Source organism: Pyxicephalus adspersus, chromosome 9 (assembly GCF_032062135.1).
Source record: "Pyxicephalus adspersus chromosome 9, UCB_Pads_2.0, whole genome shotgun sequence".
In the NCBI taxonomy this organism is placed as follows: domain Eukaryota; kingdom Metazoa; phylum Chordata; class Amphibia; order Anura; family Pyxicephalidae; genus Pyxicephalus; species Pyxicephalus adspersus.
In genome coordinates this window covers 28,403,794-28,414,377 of record NC_092866.1, presented here as the reverse complement: position 1 = coordinate 28,414,377, position 10,584 = coordinate 28,403,794, and the positions used below count along the sequence as shown (strand labels likewise).

Here is a 10,584-nt window from a genome sequence, read left to right as displayed (position 1 = left end):
GATAGCATGTGTACCCAGAAAATTTCAGGTTGTTAGACCCAGCAGTTTAGGAGATATAAAGATTTCAACACAGTGAGTTGTTTGGCTGCAGAATATGACAAACTGCCCTTACATACACAGCTAATAGGTGTGCTGTTGATGACGTCATTATAAAAACACACTTATACACGGCCACTGAAGTAACACAATTTCAGGAGGAAGCTCAATTAGTCAGATCACTGGATCTGGCTGTGAGGGCCCTTGTTGGCTGAAGATGTCCTAGGACCATCGTGCAGCTGCACCTTGGTATGTCCACCCCTGGCATACATGATTGTTTTATTTTAACTACCCACTTCCTTGGGCCAGGATACAGCAAGACTTACAAAAATATGCTAATCTCCCACTATCCTTTTTCGCGAGGACAAATGTCCTTAAGATGGGCGTTCCCCCCTCGTCTTCTATATCTGTTCCCCACTGTTCTAATATCCCTCCCAAAGATTTTTCTATTGAAGATTCAACAAGCATTTACTTGTTTCATATGGAAATCACAGAAGCCCTGTACCCCCAATGGATTTACTGTCAATCCTAAATCAAGAGGGGGAGCTGGCCTACCCAACATTGCATTATATCATTAGGCAGCCCTAATCCGAAAAAAAAAAGATTGGTTCCATAATCGGGACACAAAAATCTAGGTGTGGCTCGAAGAGCATCCCTCTCTGTGGCCACTATGCTCCCTGACCTGGGTACCTCATAAGCTATCCCACCCACCCCCCTCACCTTCAGTAATCACTCTTCATCTAATGCATATATGGGACTCTCTCCTTGATAAGGGTAAGATTTCCTTCAGTAGACATCTCGTGACCCCATTTTTTGGTAATCCAGCCTTCCTGCCAGCTATGACCTCTCAATGTTTTTTGGTTTGGAAGGCCACTGAACATAAGTGAATATCTGATATACTCTCGACTCCCAACTACCTTCACTGGCCACCCTCCAGGGGATGTCTCAGATAACAAATCTGGTCCAGGATTGAAAACATTTAGTAAGTAATACCAAAAACTTTTTAAGAAATCGATTCCAGTTTTGCTGGATTCCCCAAGCTCCCCCATGATAGTCTATCTTTTCCAGTGTTGGAGATCTTTAAAGAATCAGGCCCATTGTGTATTTACATAAATACGCTGGAGAAGCCATAATAAATCTTCAAAACCTTATATTAAATAAAACAGTTGAATAATATTCATACATCCAAGACCAATCATTTACATCACTCGCTGTCAAGAAAAATAGTAACTTACTTACCATTAAAGGTGAACTTACTTCTCCCATTGTGGCAGTTCCATCCAATATGTATAAGTATTTTCAGCGCCACACATACATTAATCCCTTCCTATACTCAAACATCATTGTCAAGCTAGAGTTTCGCCAGATGTTCCACATGGTACTTAGACCTTCACACTTTGATAACAGCTTCTTTATCCAGTACAGGAAACAATGTAGGACACTCATCTGCCATTATAATATATAATTAAGACGTGGTACTATGTTGATTTCATTTTATTTTTATTCAGCAATCAGGTAAGCATACATACAAGATATGCAGTATATATAACAGAATTTTACATCCAATCTTGCAACAAACGATAAAAAACTATCTCTAGCACTCAAGTAATTATCCAACAGTTATGCAAACACTGGTTACCAATAACATTTTCATATTTTGATATTATTAATACAAAACAAAGGAAGGGGCACACATAACAAAAAATGACAAGGACAGAGGAGGAGTGTGTGTGTGTGTGTGGGTGGGGGGGTGCTGGCAAAGGTGGAGGAGGGGAATGGCATTAGAACATATACTGATACAGGGTATCATACAATATCCCTTACACATAAAGAAATCTCATCCTCATCATTGCTCATACTTCTTAAGGCTAAATATTTTGGGGTAGTGGTATATTAGGTCCAGTAAAACCATGTTCTATTAAACGTCCCTAGGCGCCATTGTCATAACCCTGTTTATTCGGCTAAACTATTGGGAGACGGTCAGTGGAGAAGTCTGCTTCTATAGTACTGGAATACAGGTCTTAGCAGCATTAAGCAAATGTTTTAACGGGGAGGTATGGTACTTTTTATTGGAAAAGGAGGACACATGAAGTAAGACCAACTCTGGTTTATTAGGTATAGACACCCCAGGTAATTTCTGTATGATATCCGCAATATGAGATCAAAAAGAAGGTAACGGGACATTCCTAAAAAATGTGAATTAGACTGCCCTCTTCAGTCCCAGATCTCCAGCATCTATCATCCATCTGCACATAGATCATTGCTAACAGAGCTGGGACGCTATACCCCCTGGTCATCAGTTTATAATTTACTTCTTAGTAAATAGAAATTGCTGATTGATGCTTTATGGCCAAAACATAGAAGGTGTTCCAGCTGGTCTGGGGTGAGGACAATATGCAAATCTCTTTTCCAATTAATGATAAAAGGTAAAGAAGCAGGGGCTTATCCTTCCAAAAGCAGCTGATAAGCAGAAGAGAGTGTACCATGCAATGGGCCCACTCCATTACATATGGATTCCAGGCTGAAGGGTGTCCGGTCAAATTAGTACAGCCTAGGATCTCTTTACATAAACAAGGGGCATCTCCCCCTCAGACAAAGTGGAGAAACCCCCCCTGAACCTGTAGAGCAAAGAATGGGGCAGATGTACCGGCAGAGTTTGCAATAGATATATTAAACGAAACATAACGTTCATTTTAAGAAAATCTGCCGAACCAAGAGAAGGTATGCTGTTTCCGGTGCTGTAAATCCCTCCTTATAGAGTTCAGTAATGGCAGGAAATGTTAACTAGCAGAGAGAGGTCAGCTGGGGTTTGGGTCCCTAGATAAATGATGGCCTTTTTTGCCCATTTGAAAGGGCAAAAAGATGATATCTCATTGATAGGTCTGCGAGGTAGGGTGATCGACAATGCTTCAGATTTTTGAAGGTTAATCTTGTAATTAGACAAATACGCATATTTAGTACTCTCGGTCAGCAGGTTAGGAAGGTATGTCCTGGGTGCGGTGATATAAAAGAGTAAATCGTCAGCATAAGCTGCCACCCTATACTCCTGACCCTTTACATTCACTCCCTCCTGTACATCGGAATTTCCACGCACGTGGCAGGAAAAATGTTCCAATATGAGAATAAAAAGAAGAGGTGATATTGGACACCCTTGTCATGTGCCATTGCTGACGCCATTGCGAAAATGGCCGAAATAGAAGGACATTTACTTTAATTTGGGCTATAGGGGCAGAGTATAAAGCTAATATCCACCAGATCAAAGGGGAAGGAAGTCCTATGTGGGCCAGAGTGAGAGACAGGAATTCCCTCGCCGACGTCAGCTGACAAAAGCATGACTGGAATCTGGTGAGAGTGTACATAATCAATTAGATTTAAAGTCCTAATAGAGTTGTCACGTGCTTCACGTCCAGGCAGGAATCCCCTCTGATCGGGGTGGATAATGGATTAAAGTACAGGCATGAGACCGCTGGCTAATATACTGCTAAACAATTTAAGGTAACAGTTGAGGAGGGAAACTAGACAATAACTACCACATACGTTGGGGTCTTTCCCTGGTTTAAGGATAACAGATACATGGGGAGATAGGGTATCTCTTGGTGGTTTCGTTCTTCGGGCTAGGGCATTAAATGCCTTCAAAAAATACCTTGAAAGACTAGGTAAAAAGCACATATTTAAGCAAAAGGCCATCTGGCCCAGGTGCCTTTCCGGCAGCCGCTCCGGAAATGGCTCTGTACAGTTCCTCTGCTGTGATTTGTGCACCTAACTCTTCAGAAAAAGATGGCAATTCTGAGGAATGTAAATATCCCTGTATCAAATCCTGCTTATCGGAAATAGACCCAGGAGGCTGACCTAAATTATCTAAATTATACAGTTCCTTCCATAAAAAGAACAAAATGTCTCAGGTATGTCTGGGGTGGAATGTACCACTCGACTCATTGCCGAAGCTACACTTGGGATAAAAGCTTCCACATTTATTTGAATGTTCATAATAGAATCCCTGGCATTTAGTGATCATATATTTCATTTTGAAACTGTAAATTGTCATTATTTGTTCCCTTGTATGTTCTGTTGTTCTATGTCTGGGAACTATTGCCTTTTATGTGTGACCTCTAAATTATGCAACTCTAATAATTGGTTAAGTTTGGCTTCTCCTGTTTTGATTTCTTAATCCCCAACTGTTCCAAAACTTATTATTAACATTGTAGTTGAATCAGATTTTCAGTTTGCATTGCAAACATAAAAAATATAATTAGTGATGTTCCCAGGCAATAAATACTTACTGCTTATATTTTTTAGAAATATTTATTTACCACCAGTAGTAGGTGTGGGTTCATGTTAAGATAAATTATCTTCAGAGTATCTGGAATTCACCTGAGACTTAGTAATGGCTATATAAAATGTTCTGCATAGTTGAACCCCCAGATTTGCCTTAATTGTAACAGCTGACAGGAAAACATGCAAATGAAGAAAAATACAGTCAAATAGATTGAACAGCACTGCCCCAAGCTTGGTTTGGGTTACTTCCTAAAGCACTCCAAGAATATTTTGAAAATTATATGCAGATATCAACAAATATTACCAGAGAGTGATTGAAAAATGGGACTTTATAGACATTAGATCAGACCAACAATTCCAAATAATTTAAATTTTTAATTTTAATTGAATTTATTAGAATTAATGGTCTGATCTAATGCCTAAAATGTCCCATTTTTCAAAAAACCTCTTAAAATGTATTCATGCGGCAATTGTTTCAAACCTATGTGGCAGTGAAATATGTAAACTTGTCCATAAACAATAATTATTACACAAATTGTAAAATAAAATCTAAGATCTTCTTCTGCATCCAAACTACTGTCCATTTTACCCTAGACCAGGAAGATTCCTCCTATGATGATGCCTTTCAAAATAAACTGTACCATGCACAGGAGTTTTTAAGTCCAAATACCGTTGTTGGTAGATCATTTTGACTTGGTCATTTTAAAAGTAGCTCACAAGTCAAAAAAGTGGGGGCACCCCTGCATTAAAGCCTAATTTTGCTTTTACTTTGTTCCAAACTGAAGTGTTTAATTACACCACAACTGTAATACAGACTATGGCACACACTTTCCCCTTTCTTTGTGTCCTCCAAATGATGAATTCAGGATCTTGTCACTGCTGCATCCCGTGAAACTATCCCCACTGCTGAAACCTTGGCTCCACTGTGATTCTTTTCAGACATGGCCTCCAGCAAGCAAGTTTATTCTTGGCGATGCCATAAAAAGGGACTGGCTCTACACTACATGGTGCATACTCTGTGCAGTTTAAACAGCAAATATAATGTCATCATGAGTTAAACTGCCAGGAACCTCTAATTCATGGTGTCTTTTTCTTTGAACAAGTTTACTTTTGCTTTAAATTACCTTAAAGAAGAATGACAATTTTGATCCTCCAGGTGGTCAGAGTTGTGGGAAATGAAACAAAGGAAGGTGTGACTTTCAGGGAAGAAGAAAGGAATGTGACTTTTTACACCATTTCCATTTGAGTCTGATAGAGAACAAGTTGATTTGGTTATTAGTTATCAGTCATATTGCTGGTGATCTTTTATTTGATGGTAAAGATGTTGCCAATTTTGTTCAACATATTATTAGTTTTGTGACCAATAAAAACTACCATGTCATTTGATACAATTTCAGGTGTACAGTTATGCACACTGGGGATCTGGACAGCACTCAGCATAGCTATGATTACCATAGGCAAGTGCAATATATTTTTGTTCCAGTTTACATATAAAAGCAATTATCATGCAAGTGTTATTATTGTGTGTGTTAATAATATTTTTTTATTATTCCAACAGGATCCTTATTCTCCGATCAATGCAACATTGAGCCTAATATCCCATGGTACCTTAGAGTCACTGGTGTAGTTCACATTTGGGGATTTGTGCTTGTACCTGTGAAGATGCTCTGGGAAAAGAGAGTGTATTTTTTGGAGGGAATTCTAAGTCTATTTTCACTGTGCTGGTTCATTACAGGTATATGTATAAAAATATATACAGGTTGACAATCAAAAATCCAGCAACCTCCGGACCTGAGGAGTACTGGATTTTTGAAAATTCTGGATTTTTTAGTTATACTTACCTCCACACACAGACCAGTCTTCCTCTCGCAGCACCTGCGGACAACTGGCACAGTTCCAGGGAGCAGGCAGCAGTGCCCTCTCAACGTGTATTTAGTTTAGAAAAAAAGACCTAACAGCTGTTTCTGCAGAGCAGCGCCACCAAAACTTCAGTGGCCAAACATTTTAATGCAGTCCCTGTAATGAAAATGCGATCCGTAATTCATTGCAGGTAAATGGAAGGAAATGGATTTTCGATGGCCGGATTTTTGATTGTCAACCTGTAATAAACTATATTACACAGACAGTAATGTATAAACTTTTAGAGGTTCAGAATATGCCAGTGACCCACAATCCCTGAGCTCTACAGTCCTGGAAGTGTTGAATACCCCACTGTATCATCATATGCCATGGTTCTAGTACTTACATCATACTTCTAGTATGTACTTACATTACTGTCTAAATATATGTTATTTTTGTATTTTGAGGTAACTCTGGTGACCCTAAAAATAATTTTCAGACTAAAGAAAATAGTAAAAACGTACCTTTATTTGTCCTAGGTGCAAACCATTTGGATGCAATGAAAGTCCTCAATATGCAGATAAATGCAGGTTCAATGCCTAAGTCTCATACTTTAAGGTGGTAACCTAAATACCAGGACTCTACAGGGACACATACTATACTTTAAAAAAAATATATTTGCTCACTGCTGCTGCTTTTAGGGTTTTCAGAATTATGGGGCTATAGCTACTAGATGAGACTGTACCTTTTGATGTCCCTAGTGTCCAACCTCTTTAAAGTTAATACTATACCTATTAGTGAAAATTGACCATGTACTCTAATCAGCTAGTGGAGAACAGATGAGGAACATAGTTAGTCAGGTTGAAAAAAGACAAGTCCATCAAGTTCAACTACTTTGGAAATAAACATATTCCAGATAAAACCCTATATACATAGTTGATCCAGAGGAAGGCAAACAAAACCCTTTAAAGAATAGTTTAATTTGCTCCAATAGGGGAAAAAAGTCCTTCCTGATCCTGTGAGGCTATTCTCTCTCTCAAAGCACTCTATAGATTGTACATTTTACATTATGTATAAATTATACCTTTTAAATAAACAAAAACCACTGAAAAAGTTGCAGTTACCCCATTACTGTATAAACTTACTGCAGGTAAAAAGGGTAAAAAAATGAAAACTTTTTTTCCACTGCAACCTCCTTTCTAAAAAAATCAGCATGTATTGGCAGTAATCATTTTAGTTATACTGTATGTCTGCTATTCAAAAAATGGAAAATTTGAATAGCAGACATGTAATTTAAGTTTAACTAAACCTAACGCAGCCTTAGAGGAGCTGTAGTTTGTGCTACAGATACAGAACATGTCACAGCTCCTCTAGGGCTGCGGGAGCAATCAGGGGAGCAGAGCTGTCAGCATAGCGGAGCTCCACTGACTGTTCTGCTCCCTGATTGGTAAGGAAAGGGAAATCCTGATGAAGCTTGAGCTGTCACCAGGGTTTCCTATTTCTCAGCCAATCACAGAGCACCAGAGATGAATAGGCATAAGTCTCCCCATTCATGTCTAGTGCTAAATGGCTGAGAAACGTAAAACCTTAGCCAATCACAGAGCACTAGAGGTGAATGGAGAACCTTGTCCTCATTTAACCCCTAGTGCCCTGCGATGCCTTACTGTCAGGAAGATTCCCAGGGCTGTGCTCATGTCATGATTGCAGCCCTGAGCATCCTCCCGTCAGTAGGATAACCTGTAAAAAAATAAAAAGTTTAATTACACAAACAGACACATTTAATAAAATAATTTAACATTAAAGCCTCGTCTTATTTTTTACATATATTTTATCCCTTTCAGGAAATGAGTAAGGGTTTTTATGTACCTCTGTACTCATTCCCCAGGGTGGGGTGGTGGAGATCTGGGAGTCTCCTTATAAAAGGGGGCTTCCAGTGTCCAAAGTCCTGCTAAAAACGTTTATAAAAGCCCCCATTTTTTTCAATGGAAGCTTTCATAAAAAGCTTAAAAGCGCTTGAAAACGCCTCTATTGAGTTCAATGGGAGAGTTTTCAAGCGTTTTCATGTGTTTTCCAGCGTTTATCCAGCGTTTTAATTTTTTAAACGTTCCAAGCAAAGTTTAAGATAATGCTTGCCTGAAAGAAACGTCCTGGTGTAAATTAAGCCATTGGAATGCATGGGGACTTCAAACATGGGCTTTAAAAGCATCAGGTTAAACGCTGGGGAAACAGTCCCTGTAGACTAAGCCTAAGAGATATAATGTCATTGTAGGATAACCTGTAAAAAGAAAAAGAATTAAATAAACACAGACACTCAATAAATTAATTTAATGTTAATTTTTATTTTTTTAATACTTTTTCTTACTTTTTTTATCCTAACTTTTACCGTCGAATCTCGTTTTTTTCGGGGATTTTTTTCGGGTGGTCGGGTCCACCCGAATTCGAACAGCCATTTTTTGGGTCGAATATAACAACAACCCAAATTCAAACACCAAAACTAATAAAGACTAATGCAGGACTAAGCCTCCATTTGTGAAAGCAAGATGTAAACAGATCTAACACTTTGCTTCTAATCCTAGGAAGTGTCTGGGTGTTCAGGATCTACCAGGTCAACCCAAGAGACTGTAATGATACAGTTTATAACTTTGCCTTTGGGACCTTGATCTTTGAATACATACTTTTATGTATTGCTGTAACTCTAATCTGCCTGGGTGCGTGCAGTAGCTGCTGCCTTCCTGTAAGTATTTCATAAACAATTCACAAAAAAAGGAAAAAAAAAATATATTATACTATATATATATATATATATATATATATTCCTAACTGTCAACAAACTTTTGCCACTCTCATTAACTTTAGGTATTAATTTTTGCTACAAGTTTTGCCAGCAAACTACATTAGTAGTAGTGATACCTGATGCTTTCAGCAGTATATTCTATAGTCATATATTTCATATACTGTATCATGTACTGTATCCACTGGACTCTGTGCCGAAAAATATATGCAGATGAGGAATTTAGAACTCTCTCTTTTGTGCAAAGCTACCGTTTATACTATCTCCCTCTAGGGCAGTATTTCCAGAGCTGAATACCATAGGGGAAGCCTTGAAAAAACGTTCAGGTCCTCGGGAAACTAATATCTACAACTCACAGTACATCAATGAGGTGGTCAGTAGGAAGAATGCCTCTACATTGCTGGCCAGTGGGAAAAAGATAACTTTACAGATAGCCACAAAAATCATTAGTGTCACTGAAACTGACCTGACAAGCACTAACTGCTCATTGCTCAGGGAACCCCTAACAACCTCTGGAGGAACCCTGATTGAGAAACACTGCTCTACAGGCTATGGATGGCAAATTATGTGCTCCTTGATCTGTTGTATTTAATACAGCTACTACATTCAGGAAATAAATAATCTAGCTTTTTTAAAATGTGCCCAGATATACCATTAAATCTTCAACTGATGTTAACCCTGAGGCCTATTTGGTTTCAGAGTTACAGTTGTTTAGATGAAGTAGTTTTACTGTATTCTATGTTTTTATATTTCAGACAACAGGGAATAACACAGAAACAACACGTCTCAACGCGGAATAATTCAAAAGGAAGAATCACTGGCCACATAACTGGTGGATTTACAATATGAAAAAAAAAATACTCTGCACATACAAACACACTAATGTTTACTTCTAGGTATTAGCAGCCAATAAAGATAAGCATCATCAGTGAGATTTGGTATTCCACTATAGTTTGCATTGTACAGCAGTGTTATAGTACTTTATATCGCCTATAGAAAAAGTTCTTATTTTCATTTGTTTGAGGAAATCTGAATTTGTCTCAATCGATTTGCTCCAAAACTTTACCGAAAAGTCCACAAGTTCAGGCTGATATGATTGAAATGTCAATCATTTTTTTAATTATCTGGAAAAACAAATACAACATTTTGATTATTGTTTGAAGTCTTATCTTATGAAATAAAACATTTTTTTCATTTTGTGTATGTTTTTCTAGAATTTTTCTAAACAGTAAGGTAAGGCAGTAACTATGAGTGGGGGTGGGCAGATCTGCAGGTAGGTCCCCTTTTCCATATGCTGTAGTTACTCCCTGTAGATGAATTTATTGTTGTTTAAAAGTATTACTTTCAGTTCATTTCGGAGAGTTAAAAAAGGAGATGACTTTTCCGTACTGTTGATTTAATCATGCAGGTTCCAGTAAGACATTAGCAATAAAAATGTAAGAAGCCAGTGCCCACCCAGAGACAGTTCTGTTTACTGCACCTCCCCACATAATTGGTTTCAATGTGAAACTCAATATTTACATATGCTGTGACAGCTAACTTGAAAGTCTGGACAGACATGAACAGACTTCACATATATCATATATGTCTGTGTAAATATACATATACACACAAACAATCATGTATGTTGCATATATGTTGAT

General features: G+C 38.1%; 1 protein-coding gene across 1 annotated transcript in view; it reads left to right on the top strand.

Moving 5' to 3' along the window:
• Nucleotides 1-10,141, top strand: part of LOC140338708 (transmembrane protein 272-like) — an 11,132-nt gene extending 991 nt beyond the window's left edge. Inside the window, exons 2-5 of the mRNA XM_072423014.1 lie at nt 5,709-5,768; nt 5,870-6,046; nt 8,727-8,884; nt 9,697-10,141. Coding sequence (XP_072279115.1) covers nt 5,709-5,768; nt 5,870-6,046; nt 8,727-8,884; nt 9,697-9,741 — 440 coding nt within the window. The 3' untranslated portion in view covers nt 9,742-10,141. The remainder of the gene's footprint in view (nt 1-5,708; nt 5,769-5,869; nt 6,047-8,726; nt 8,885-9,696) is intronic.
• The last annotated feature ends 443 nt before the right edge of the window (nt 10,142-10,584 follow it).